Source organism: Cinclus cinclus, chromosome 7, assembly GCF_963662255.1.
Source record: "Cinclus cinclus chromosome 7, bCinCin1.1, whole genome shotgun sequence".
NCBI lineage: Eukaryota > Metazoa > Chordata > Aves > Passeriformes > Cinclidae > Cinclus > Cinclus cinclus.
Genome location: NC_085052.1, coordinates 30,783,975 through 30,798,325, shown reverse-complemented (window position 1 = coordinate 30,798,325; position 14,351 = coordinate 30,783,975). Strand labels below are relative to the sequence as shown.

General features: G+C 37.6%; 1 protein-coding gene across 3 annotated transcripts in view; it reads right to left on the bottom strand.

Moving 5' to 3' along the window:
• CCSER2 (coiled-coil serine rich protein 2) overlaps nt 1-14,351 on the bottom strand; it is a 44,794-nt gene that overhangs the window by 13,861 nt on the left and 16,582 nt on the right. For all 3 annotated transcript variants that reach the window (XM_062496329.1, XM_062496330.1, XM_062496331.1), the window contains exons 4-8: nt 12,048-12,210; nt 11,264-11,441; nt 5,942-6,025; nt 5,090-5,176; nt 3,499-3,597 (exon numbers count right to left, since the gene is read on the bottom strand). In XM_062496329.1, the coding sequence (XP_062352313.1) occupies nt 3,499-3,597; nt 5,090-5,176; nt 5,942-6,025; nt 11,264-11,441; nt 12,048-12,210 (611 nt within the window). The remainder of the gene's footprint in view (nt 1-3,498; nt 3,598-5,089; nt 5,177-5,941; nt 6,026-11,263; nt 11,442-12,047; nt 12,211-14,351) is intronic.

Genomic DNA, 14,351 nt, shown 5'->3' with positions numbered 1-14,351 from the left:
GGCAATGGATGTTCAAATTTTTCTTTCTTGTAAGCTGACCATTAACATTAATTTCTTCAGGTAATTTTTATCTTCTTCCAGTGTTTGGTTCTTAAAACTGTAAGACACACTAACTGGAATGAATTCTGTATTAGAGACCTGTAAAAGATCCTTTCAGAAATATCATGGTCTACCTGCCAGCAAATATTTGTACAAGCATTTGTCCCAAGGATGGCTAACCAAGAATAAAACACAAGCAGGAAGAAGATACCTAAATTTTGAGCATCCTGACAGGACACTTACAAGAAATACCATGTCACAGACACAGCAGAGAGGCAATAGGTAGCTACCTACCAATTTTCAAGAAGCCGAATTTCCCAAACATTTCTTTCCAGCCCCTAGTTTTTGTTATGTAAGCACTAGTAAGAACGAAGTTTCAAGGATTAATTTAAAGTTACACAACTTTCACTTATGAACATATTTACCTTTAAATATAAGAAAACTAAAAGTACTTTGAAGAACTGTGGTGCCTGGAGAGAACAACACCAGACAAGTTTATAATCACATCACAATGGGGCATTTTCTACAAATATTTAATAACAAAGAAACTGTGTGAACATGACTTTTCAAAAAACGAGTATGTTTAATGATATCCACTTATTTAGTGTCAGAACCATGAAGTGATCAGAAATACCAGCCATTTCAAATGGCCAGCTGAATTGCTACAATTCCCATGGTCTTTAATTCCTAACTGAAATAGCTTCCTTCCACTCTCACTGTTTCCTAGTTTATTCTGGCATCTATTCTTTATGACACACAACATTAACAATGTTTGTTAGGCACATTTCAGTAAGCATTTAAAGTATTACTTGGAACACTAAATCACTGTGTTCCCAGACTGCTACTAACTCCTGAGGAATAAACACATTGTATCAGTCCTGATTTGTATAGAATACATTCAATTTAGAATTAGCGACATTAATTTTTAAAATTTTGATACCTGAAGTACCCAATATCCACCAGAATTTAAAATGACTGGCAAGTCAACGCTAACAGGAAAAACTAAAATAGTTAAAGATTCATCAACATTGAAAACTATTAACATGCTTAGAGAAGCAGAAAGCTAAGATGCCTCAAAGGAGACATTTTGTCATTGCCAAGACTTCAATTACACTTTGGTTTAAAAAAAAAACAAAGCTAATCTATATTTTAAAAAGCTAGTCTACATAAAAACCTGATAATTTCATAAATATTAACATTTTTTCATTATTTGCACCACATAAAGGATCAACAAACATGATTTTTCTTATTTTTTTACACTTTAAGTCTGTCAAATTAAACTGAAGAGGAACATTAATAAAATAAAACAATTTGTTTAAGAGGTTTTTGGGATTTGAGTAGTGAGAACATGTTTTCCTTAGGTGTCTCATATTTATTGTAGTCTTAGCCTCAAGAAAATAAGAGCTGATTGTGTCTCCTTTATATTGCAAAATACATTTTTTGATACTAGGTCCAAGACCAAAAATTATTTTATACATTAACATGTGTATTAAGCCATGCAGGGAAGCTAACATCCAAATGCATGTTCGCAGAGGAAGCATTAAACCAGAAAGTTGAGGTCTGACCATTAGAACTGCAATTTGACTGCACCAGCCAGACCATCATTCTCCTTGAAGAAATCCCACATTAGGGAGTTCCTGTTTCTGCTGGCTGGCAGAAAAGCTGTAACTTACAAACATGCACGTGAAAACACTGAAAAAACCCAAAAAACATGCCCAAAACATTCTGCCCAAAACTTCACAGCTATCAAAAAAGTCCTGAAAAGCAGAGTGGTTTCAAAATTTGCTAACACTTCATGAATTTTCCTAAGTCCTTTATCAATTTCATGAGAAACTTAGCCCAGGGATAAAAATAGCAAGATGTTTGGACTGTGTGTGTGTAAAGATCATATGCCTAGAAATGCATATGTGTATCATATACATATATCCACACATCCAATCATGGACACAGCAGAGGTTCCTTTAGCTCTTCTAGAAGACGTTGTCCCTTAACCTAAAGTCTTTTTGATCAAAACTACAATATAACTTAAAAAAATATACTGGCCAACCTGACCCAAACCAGGCAACTGTGCTGAGTGACTCCTTGTGCTTGAGATAGCAACTCACATTCCCCATCTTCTCCAGTATCTTTGTCTTATCCATTAACACCAGAAGTTGCACAAACTAAAACCTGTGTATTTAGCAACTAACTTTCCACAAGTATTAATCTTGCCTCTGAAACCATGTGATAAATGAGCTAGAAAAAAAGGAAGATGAAAAACAGACACTAACATGGTAACAGTATCAATGCACAAAGAACAAATGAACAGCACACACAGGAAATTAAATTGGGAAAAAGAAACAATGCAAGGGCGCAGAAGCTCCAAAGTAAAAGGAGAAGAAACAAATGGGATGAAGCAAGATGTTCCATGTACATGAGGGAGCAGAGGTGTCAAAGCAAACCAAAAGCTAATTAAGGTTATAATGTTTTGACAGTGGGATCCTATCAGACAGAAAGAAGGAGGTTGGAAAACATGGGTATGGTGGTTTGCCAGTAACTGGTGAACACACAGCGTGGTGGCGCTTCTTTCCTAGCACTACATATTAAAAAGAGCAATTTTGGAAGGATAAAAGGGGTGATTCATCTTTATTACGAGTTTACATCAGGTAACTCAAGGTAGAATAAAAATAAACAAAAAAAAAATCAAACTCATTTTTAACCTTTTAATGAAATGTCCTACGTTTTCTAGCTAGAGCAGTAGCTTCAAGATCCAAATACTATTGCCTGGTAACTAACAAAAGCTTTGTTTAGAAAAGGTAATTTCTGCTTATTATATATATTATCAAATATGTTCTTCCTCCCCCATCTCAAATATTCTGTTTGTATTCCATGAAGAATGTTAATTTTACATAGTGGAAACAAATATGATCCACGCAACAATATATGGAAATGAAAATGTCTTTTGTCAAAGTGATTTCCACACAATTATTTTTTTAAAGATTCAAGTTATTAAAATGAATTATTAAAAAATAAATAATATTAACGTTTGCTTTTACACTTATACACTGAAACTTAGAATGCCCTGTTTCTTTTCCCCCACAAATATGAAAACATCAACAATGACAATGTGACGAGGAAAAAACCTGAAGAGATAAATCCTGACTTCCAAGTCAAAGGTAAGAAAATCTCTTAAGTATGACCAGATATACAGCTCACATTGACTGTAACTTAAATACTGCAAACAGTGCTTATTCAAAGAGAAGATTTCCAAAGTTTAATTATTTATTTTAAAATAAATGCTTGTAACATTTATTTAAATAACAGGCCTGCAAAAGAATGCAAGGGTTGCACAGCAGGAAGCACACTGCTCAGCACAGAATCTCTTAAACAAGGCTGACTCGTGTGTGAGAGCCAAGGTTATAGAAGTGGGGAAGGAAAGCAGAAAGAGATTCCTGAGCAGGAAAGTGCCACTTTACTCACAGAACTCCTCCTCCAGGAGGTTTGTGTGAATTTATCGGCACACGCGCGCACGGCCCCTGGAGGTTTTTGACTGTTGGTCTGGCAGTTACATCTGGTAGCCTTAATCACCGCCAAAAAGGGAAAAAGAAACAAGAATGAGTTAGAATTTAACCAACTAAGCCTCTTGAAAAGCACAGTGAAGGCCCAGTGTTCAAACACGAATCGTGAGTTGATTGCAGAGCACAGTACAATTAAATGGAGAAACCACCATTTACAGTGCCACACAACTGCTGCTTTTCAAAGGATATTGAGAAGTAATCCAGAATAAATAGTGACTTCTGGAAAGAGTTTTTCCACTTAAATTTCAGAAGCATCGAGATCTTCAAGTCATCTTTCAGTCATTACAAATATAAGTTTTAGCCATCTCTGCAGCAGAGTTCCCCTGCTGCACCAGTAACAGGTTACTCCAGCAATCAGGTACATGACTGAGCAGAGAAGAAACTTCCTTCAAGGAATTTTGGCTGATTGCTAAGAGTGAGACTAAGTGTACCCAAAACCCAACACTTATTGCAAAATGCTAACAAACTAATTTGGTATGGTATGCTGTGATTTGAGATTCTGCTCTTTTAAATAGCAGAGCAAATGCCAAATCTTCATCTTTCAGTTTTGTTTTAGAGGGAATGTTCCCAAGTCAGAGGGTGAGAATGAAGGCCACAGCTCAGTTTTACTGGACACACCTACAAAAGCACATGTTGAACATTTCATTAGAGATTATGGTCACACAAGTACTGTCTCCAGCTATGATAAAAAGTATGGTGTGCATCTCTTGGCATCTCATCTACCCTGCCTGTAGGATCTTGCTGTGCCTTGAAAATGTGGGTCTATTTTACAAGAATTGTCACAGCAGGTGGAATTACCAGGACCAAATGCAAAGATATACATGGCAAAATCCAAACTCAAAACAAGAGCAAAAAGGTAAAAGGCATGTGACTTTTGCTTGAGGCCTTGTGTCTCCCTGAACTAATTTATGGTGAAGTGCCCACACAATTTGCTCTTAGCTGGCAGATTTAATCTGACTATTTAACTTGTTTTGTATAGTTTCCTAAAAAAACAATCAATGTAGAACACTGCCTTGCTCAGCTTTAAATTCTATGGTATAGTTCCTTATTAAGATAATGGACAGTACAGGAAAGGAGAGGGAGGAATAAAAACAGTAACAAAACCTTTAAGCAGAAAAATAGGCCCAATCCTTGCCCATTTTTTAAATACTTGTAGCCTTATCTTTCCCTCACTGTTATTTTTGAGGACCTTCTACAATTTTATTTAGAATTTATTTTATTTTATTTTTCAAAACTGTTTAGGAAATTAAATACTTTCAACAGCATTATAAACATCCTTGCTCAGTAACCACACAAAGTCACGACCAGGTTAATGGAATTAAAGATCACAGTAGCACAACTGGGAACCCAAACCTACCTTTGTTACAGTGGAAGTGCAAGAAAAAAAATAAATCTGTCTAAGCTCTCTTAAAAGCTTCATCAGAACTGCCTACTGAAGTTGCACTCTGCATTGCACACCTGGGATTTTGCTAAACATTTTGGATTGTACTTACAAGCTGCTGCTCTAATTGGTTGATTGTTTCATCCTTTTTCCTCAGTTCATCTTTAAGCTGCCTGATCTCGTTCAGCAGATCATCCATCTGCAAGAGAACAGTGGTCTCCTATAAGGACTGCATGATCTAAAGCAACACCTCTACAAGACATGAGATCAGACAAGCCTGGAGGGATGGCAGTGACACAGCACATGCTTTCCTCCTATTCACACACAGAGAGGAGCTGCAGAACACAGGCTAAAGAGTGAAGGAACTTGACTAAAAGTCCCTTTAATAGGCCAAATTCAGCTGACCCACTAAATTTCCAGGGTAAGTAAATCAGCTGCATTTTTGAAGCAGTAATCCATCAGTTGTGCAAGCAAGTGACATTATGTAGATGATCATGCCTAGTCAGCAAACACTACTACAGTCCTCTTTATCAACAACAGAAGTTACTGAACTCAGAACAAGCATTAGATTCTAAGTGTTCTGTAACTTCAGCAGGTATTTATAGCCTTGTTACATTTCCAGCAAGCACGGTTTCCTTCCCATAAATACAGAAGTAGTGATCAATTTGTCTAGCAATTCCACAGTAAGTGCCAAGCAATGCTACAAAACCTTACCACCACAGAAAACACAAGTCTGCAAATATAAAAGATGATCCCATCTGCAAAACCTATTGTGATTTCTTCTGCCTGTAACACCCATTCTAAAACAATAAACTTGCCACTTTGCGGGGTTCACCTAGTTTAGCATTTAAACAAAGAAAGAAGCAAGAAGCAGTACTTCAATAACTCACAAGCTTTGGGTGAGTTTTCTAAACATAAACAGGTTTGCATCTCTTATTCCTTAGAGTCAATCAATGTCATTTACCTTAAAAGTTGACTCAGTTTCTTGTGGTTCTGGACTCGATGGAACTGAGAATGTGATGTCCTGGAGTGACACATTTTCATCATTCTGCCAGGGGACAAAAACAAGAACACAAGTTTGAATTACTTGTTGAAACAGAAAGTTTCCTTTTCTTCCCCCCCCCCACCACAATAGGAAATCCTCCCTTGTTGCAGCCTGTGTGCAATGCCAAAGTAAGGGCCATGCTATTTAATTTCCATAATTTGACAGAACTTTACATCTCACAGTTTTTTGGTGCTTTTTTGGTTCGGTTGGGGTTTTTTGTGGTTTGGTTTTTTTTTTGTTTTTTTGTTTTGTTTCTTGGGCTTTCTTATAGACTAGCACTTTTGGGAACAGTCAGGTTTACATGTCCAGCACTCAGCTGTATTCAGGTCTCAGGTAGCTGCTTGTCCCTTCCAGGCCCACGGCCAGCAAGTAAAAGACTGATGAAGCAGCAGTTTACACTCCATCTTAGGGACAAATTCTAACAGAGTGCTCTGAAATAATTTGCACAATAATACCATAAAAACACAAACATTTCTAAAATGCTAGAGGAAAAGTGCAGCAATTATAATCTTAGAATTACTTACAGTTCAACAAATTATTTCTTGCATATTTATACTGTATTTTATATTTATCTTATGTTCCCAAATTAAGAAATATCACCAATATTTAATTTTAAGCAATGATTCAAACAAATACACACACTCAGAAGTGAAGCTACAGATGGTCACAGTTACAATTGTAAAAAAGACATCATAGGAATGGGAAAAAAATACAAAACAAAACAAACCATTTCAAGCAAAAGTATCTTGCATGGTTTTTCAAAGCTCTGTACCTCCAATATACCTTTTACTGCCATAAAAATGCAGGGAAGTGGAGCAATAAGATATTCCACATCAGCAGATTAACACCTAATTGCAAAGAAGGTTAGTATGTCACACACTCCCTGGTGATTTAAATCAGTACTCCAGGCCTGTGCTACACCTGACTCATTCACCAGCAAAGCAGAGACAAAGGTCATTAGCAGCAATTCCCTCACCACTGTCATAATTATCTCAGTACACATGTAGAGAACACGGCATAAATGGAAAAGAAACAGTTCTAACACTATCAGTGGGAACTCAAGCCCCCATCTGAACACATGCTAGGATTAATCTATGAAATCTGTCTTCTTGTGCTTTTTGTTTCTTGCTCATTATATTGCTAAAATGAAACAGGAGAAATCAGCAAAATATCATGCTTGTACAAAAAAGAACATACTAGAATTAGCAAGGAAAATGCACCTGCTTGTATGCATGTGCTATTTTTGGTAGGCTAGAAGTAGTACTATGAAGTATACCAAGATATTCATCAAATTTGGAAACCTGGAGAGAATATATGCTTTAAATTATTTGGTAAAGATACAATTAACTTTATAAAGGTATCACCAGATTGCACATCACACTACAACAGGCAATATAAAAAACTGCTCCCTCTAAGATTCTTACAGTAGCAGAACACAGTATTCGTTTTGGCATAATCACTTATCCAGAGCAGTGGCAAGTTCATCAGGATTTACCGAATTTTTACCGAGGTCTAGGTTTTGATTCCCAATTCCAAGCTTTATTCAGTACAATTGACGAGGCTCCTTTGCCAATGGCATTCCTATAATGATGCAAGCAGAAGTTAAGTGGCCATCAAGCAGAGGGTGCTATTCACCTGCTGCCTGCTTGGCATTCTGAGAGCAGTTTCATCCAAGCCAAGTCAGTCTCAGTGCCCACTGTCAAACACTGTCAACAGTGACAGTCTGACAGTTAAGTAACAGCTTAAACCTAAAATCTGCCAATTTGATTTGCTACTGTTTGTTCATCTCTTTTGGTTCTGTTTCTTTCAAACACAATTAAGTCACTGAGGTGAACTATTTTGTGGTTAGTAAAAAATAATAATTGTAGGGGCAATTTATACAACTTAATGCTGACACAAAAACATCCTTTTGTTTTGTAAGTCAGTTTCTTTCTCAGCTTCAGGCTTCTCATAAACAAAGATGAATCTCTCTTGCAGATCTCACCAGATGCAAAAAGAAAAGAAGACATTTCAAAGGTACACAAGTGATTTACTGACCTAAAACATCAGCAAAATGGACTGATGCATTTAACAACTTTGCACTACATGGTTCACGTTTTCATTCACACCTCTTCACACAAATAGGCCATATCTTGATAAGTTATAGCGAAGATCTGTACTTGAAAAATAGAATTTGATTTCTATTCATGAAAGGTAAGTTGAAATGAAACATTTTTTATAAAACCTGCCTCCCACAGGAAAAAGAGCTACACAGATCTCACAATTCTGTGAACTACTTCATGTTTCAGTCCTCCCTTAAAGAGCAGCAAGTGCTGGTCTGAGGTAAGACAGGGTGGTTGCAACCATTGCTGGGTTACTACAGAGGATGGTCAAGCCTTGCCAAGATCAAAGGCTCCAGGGCAACAGAAATAGAACAGTCTTATTTACAATTGTATTAACACATTAGCCTCCACCCACAGCAGCAAGTTTATGAAATTAACTGAGGAGGAGGAAGAAATTGTTAAGATCAGAAGAAAACCTATTTCTTAATAAGCATGCAAATGAAGTACCTTAGTCAATGTTTAAGAGGCATTAGCATTTACAAGTCAATTATTACTAGAATTCGACTTCCAAAACATTCTCTCCTTACAATACAAAGTTAGCACTCCAGTTAAGCATTAAAGAAAGAATGCTCTCCAGCAGTACACCTCTCTGTACGCATGGCTTCATTTAGTAAAAGAACAAGCTGCACTTTTAATTCCATATAACATTATGGAGCATATAAAGTATAAGATCACTGAGAAGTCAGAGAGGCTTATACACACTACTGTGAAAATTTTCTAAACTCTGTATGAGAGACTCCTACTGCTGATTTCACTGTTTGAAGGCACAGCAAGATGGCAGTGTGTGAGGAGTAAGCAGTCAGCACGTGTTCTGTTGCCACTGTTATTTATTTTTCCAAGCTGAACTGGGAATGCAGCACCAAGCCCACACTGCTGCAGCTATGTTGCTAGCAATACTCTAGCTAATTTATATCCAGTTATGTGAGCTCCAGCCACAGCAATGAATCTAGTACAGCACATTAAGTCTCCCCAGGAATCTTCTAGGTATTCATTCATTACGTGCTGTGCTCCACACTAAGTCACACTACGGCTGATTAGATAATTGTATAAAACTGCATTTAATTCCTAACTCTTCCTATTTTACTGTAACTGTTCCTCTGAGACCTTGTGCCTAAGTCCTGACTACAGCTCTATTTCTACCTATCCAAATTAAATATTATTGCTAAATGTCACAACTGGAGAAAGGTAACACATACATTCAAATATGCAATATTGGTGCAACTAACAAAAGAACTTCTGCTTCCATAATAAAACTGGAGTTTGAAAGCAATGGACTTTGTACCTTGATTTTTTTATATTTTGCAAGAAGCTGCCTGTGTTCCAGTCCTAGTTCACAGTTCAGAACATTCAAGTTCTACTAACTGTTTTCAAAACTGCATTTCGTTTCAAGAAGTACAAAAGGATTGTGGTATTTTTACTCATTCCTGTTAGCAAGAAGCTTGATGTTTACTGTAAAGGCTTAACACTTCAATATAATGAAAAAATATTTCATACAAGTTTGCCCTAATTGTTTAGCAAATTAAGGTAATAAAGGTCTGAAGTTTCCCCCTCTGTAGTGTGCTAATTTACTTTTACTATTCATGTTCTTTGATTAAAAGACTGGATTATACACAGGAGAGTAGAATAAATATTCTAAAGTCCAGTGGTGACTTTTGGAAGCAGTGAGTCAAAACAGGGTCATTTTAGGTAAGGAAAATACATCCAAGTATGCTTGACAAAGTTTGAAGGAAAGAATAATACCAGTTATTACTAATCTCACTGTTACAGGAGGAAGGATCAGGCATTTGTCAAGACAAAGAGCAAATTTTGAAACATATTAACTGCTTCATTCTGTGCATTTAAGTTTTTTAAAAAAGTTAATCTGAGCTACTCGAGTCAAGGTTTTTATTCTGCAACCTGGCTATTATAAACTAGATCAGGAATTTTCACATGATACTCTACAGGGCCACACAGTTCTTAGCTATAATGTGCAAGCCTTTCACCATGAACCACATACACACAGATCATCCATGGAGTTGCCAAATGGCCCTTGTGTTAAAGGCATTAAAAGCCCTAGATAAAGGTTCCCTGCTACCTCTGTATTAGTGCCTGGGGCTGTTGGGGGCCACTCACATATTAGGTTCTAAGAACAGACCTACTACTTCTGGCACTACATTAGTTTTGTTACAATTATTTCTCCCCTGACAAAATCAGGAAAACAGCTCAGCACAGGAAGCAAATGCTCCTACATTTCTAAAAGGCACAAAAGGCACACCTTTGAATTAGCCCCAAGGTTGATTGGCTTTTTGTTTCACTGTGTTTTGTTTTAGTGCCTTACTTTTAAGGCACAAAGTTATTTTCATTACATTATCCTATTAGGAAAGAAGAGCAATGAAGCTGGTATTAAAAGACAACATCACACAAACACTTTTCAATGCTAATCTGTATATGCCTCCAAAGAAAGCCTCATGGACTGTTTTTTATTATGGTAACAAAGGAATTTTTGTAGCCATATTTTGAATGCCATACTTTTGCTGAGTCATTTAGCAGTTTACCAACTCCCACAACTTGCCAAGTTCTGAGGTGCATTGAAAAAGCTCCTTAAAAGCTTATGACAATTTCACGACACAGAAATTGTTATGAAATTTGTCAAATTTGAACACTTCAGATAGAGATGGCCCAGTATGATTTGCTAAGCTTCTTGTCAAATCACACAGATAAGAATGAGGAAAATAAAGCCTTAAGAAAAAGCTATTAGCATTGATTTGCTGAATGCAAGTTTGACTAATGGGATTAATTTTAATACTTTTTATTTTTTTTTAAACTCCCAGCTTTTTTGAATCTTATTTAGAAAAAAAAACCTGGTTTTCACATCCACTTATTTTCTTTTTTAATTTGGCGTTTCCTCAGAGAAGTAAAATTTAATATTGAATAGATATTAAAAATGGTAGTATTTAGCATGTTTTATAGTCAGTAAAGTGCTGACAAGGCAGAAAAGGTGCTATTGGAAACAGCAACAATAGGTGTAGTCATTTTCTGGAACCCTGTCATTCAACGTACACACGAATGCCAATACCCCAGTAAAGCCAAGCAGAACATGAGCCCATCTGGGTCCAGCGGCCAGTTTATTTCCCTGCTTTAGTCCCTGCGGACAGCTCACCTGGTGCAGCAGCCTCTTGAGCCTGAGGAGCTGGGTTTTGACGGCGGTGCAGTCCTGCACCATGTGCCGCAGGGTCACCTCGTCCAGCAGCACCGCGTTCTCCGCCGGCGCCCGCGCGCTGCTGCCTGCCCCGCGGCTCTGCAGGGGACCCGCGGCAGCCTCCGGGTAGCTTGAACCCCTGACAAAAATACAAAACCAGAAAACACAGAGATGCCCAAGTGCAGCTAGACAGCATTTGGTAAAAAGGAAAGCATTACGCAACGTGGGCCGTACTTGCATGAATAGATCAGAAAACGTCAATGCTACTTCACTTAAATACAGAGTTTTCTTTTCCATTCCCAGACACTTCTCTCAGACTATAAACTACAGTACCCCAAAACCAGTTAGTTCAGCAGAATTTCTATAAACTAACATTCAACCCACCCTTTAAGGGCTGAACTATAATGTTGTGCCTACTTCACCAACAAATTAAACTGCAAAAAGCTGCCCAAACTTACAAAATGCAAATAGTAAGACAGAGCAATGGTTTTCCATGGAACACAAGGTATTTTTAATCAACGTGTATAATATTGTATCAACACAAGCAACAAGTACTTGGAAGGAACACAGAAGCGTAAGTTTTGAAAAGAAATTGTTATGACCCTCAGTGGTGCATCCACTCAGACATACAACTATTCTGAAAATGTTGTACTTGTACTCAGTACCACTTGAGATCCCTTAGTGCCAAAAAGGAATTGCTCACTGGTGCTTCAAATGTTTGTGAGGATATACAAAAGTGATTTACCTGTTCAAATCATTTTTACCATGGATATAATGGTCAGCATGGCCAAGATGATAGTGCTCCTGTGTATTCCATCGCTGTTGTGGTGCTCTTTTCCAGAATCCCTCTTGATGTTGTCTCACATTTCTGTCTTGTCTGTCAAAGCGGCTCATATTTTCACATTCCTCTACAGAGAGCATAATGTTAAAAAAAATTGTAAGGCTTGGTCCCAGGACTTTGCAAATAAAATATTAACTATGTGCTGGTAACAGATGCAGTGTAAAGTCTGCAGGGCTTGTTTTGTTCTTTTTTAACTGATCCAAAACAGTATGCATTTTAGAAGTGTCAAGCAGACCTCTGTAACAATGGCACATTTTTATTAAAATACAAACTTGATACAAGAATAAGAGCAACCTGTAGCACAGCAGAAACTAAATAATCCACCTTTAACAGTATGCCCAGTTTAAATAGAAAATAATTTGGAGGAGGTAGAGATTATGGAAGAAAAGGAATTTAAAAGTAACAATTTCCTGTCTTTCTTACTGATGGTACCTCCAGGCCTTTAACAGGTTCTTTAAGTTCTAACACACAAACACAGAAAGACAGCAGGGTAAAAAAAGACCAGTATTGCATTGCAAAAGAAAACAGTTTAGTTACTTAAAATACAGATATACCTCCTCACCTATTCACCCTGTTTGGTTTTCAGATTCAGAGACATTTAATCTGTATTTACCTGGAAAACCAGCATGATTTAGAACAAGGAAAACAAATAATCTCTTTAAAGCACCAACTTCTGCAAAACCACAGGAATTCCACAAACGTCTTAAGGGAACAAACGCTAAATTTGGCAACAGCCCGGAAACGACTGAGAGAAAGCCAAAACAACTTCTACCCAGGCAGTCAGACCGGGCAAAAACAGTCCCAAACTGCTATTCTGCCACCACACTTGATCCTCCACTTACCCAAGGAGTTTTCCCTGACATTGTGAGTCCTTTGTAGGAGCAGCTCCGCACAAGGGAGCGGTGCTTGCCTTGCCCCCGGCCCCACTGCGCACGGAGCTCCCCAACAGGCTCTCCTTCCTGCTGGGATCCCAGCCTGCGTGGGGCTGGGAGCCAGCCCAGCGTCACCCTGGGATTTACACTGCCCTCCCCGCTCCCTGCATACTTGTACAGCTACAACTGCTGCTATAAATAGTGGCCAAGCGGCATCCCAGGCTCCAAAGTGAAACCAGGAGAGTTTCTGAGGACCTGCAAAGTCTTAAAGGGCTGACGTCAGTGAAGTCACACGTAATTATGGAAAAAGCGTCGGCAAAAAGTGTTGTCGAACATTACATTTCAGTTTTTATCACCTAACAAATAACCAAAAAAAAATTGCATAATAAAATAAACTTATTCACCTTAACTACAAGAAAATTTATTTTCTTTAAGCAGCATCTTTCCACAGGTCATAACACATAAATTAACACCAAAATAAGCCCTCAGTACAAGCAATTATGATTTTCAGCTTTGGAAAAGTAAATCTTGAGACACTGAGTAAAGACAGGTGGAGATTAACCGAGTTTTCCTTTTTCAAGTGGTCATGTTTACATACGGGAAAACCTGGAGATGGCTTTTGAATTCTTTTTCAGATCCTCTTTGCTGAAAATACAGAATTTTCAAGATAAGTAGAGATACCCAGTTTATGCCAGACTAATTTTTATAAGGAAACCCAACCTCTAAAAAAAAGTCAGAAGTATAAGTAATTAACTTTTAATGATTTCATGGCAAATGTTCATATTTAAAAACATGCCTTTCTAGCTGTTTTTACATTAATAATTTGTAATGGAATTAACTGATGCAAATGCAGTGCATGTTTCATATAAACAAGGAAACTTAGGAGAAACTGATCTACCCTTTAAAATAGTTTCTTAGTTTTTCCCCAACAGAATTAAATTAGCCCTACTGAAAGAATATGCCTTAGGCTTGCTTTGCTACCTATTCTGGAAAATTAACTGAAGAAGAAAAGTAAAAAATTCATACCTGTCAGGGTTGAAAAGCTGTATACTTGTAGTGTTCTCAATGATTTCACACAAGCACTTTGAAAAAGTCCTTCTGAGATTTAACAGTTGAAGCACTGCACTTGATACGTGCACGGGGTTAAAACCCAATGTGCCAGCATCGTGGCAGATGGAACACCGTGCTCTGTTCACTGTAAATCTGGCTTCATATCTGACACACACACACAGGAGTCTTCACGCAGGTAAGTCAGAGGCACTCTCAAAAGCCCTTGAATTTCCCCTAACTTCAGAAGCAGCTGAACATTACACAAAATGAGTAAAGCCCTCTTCCT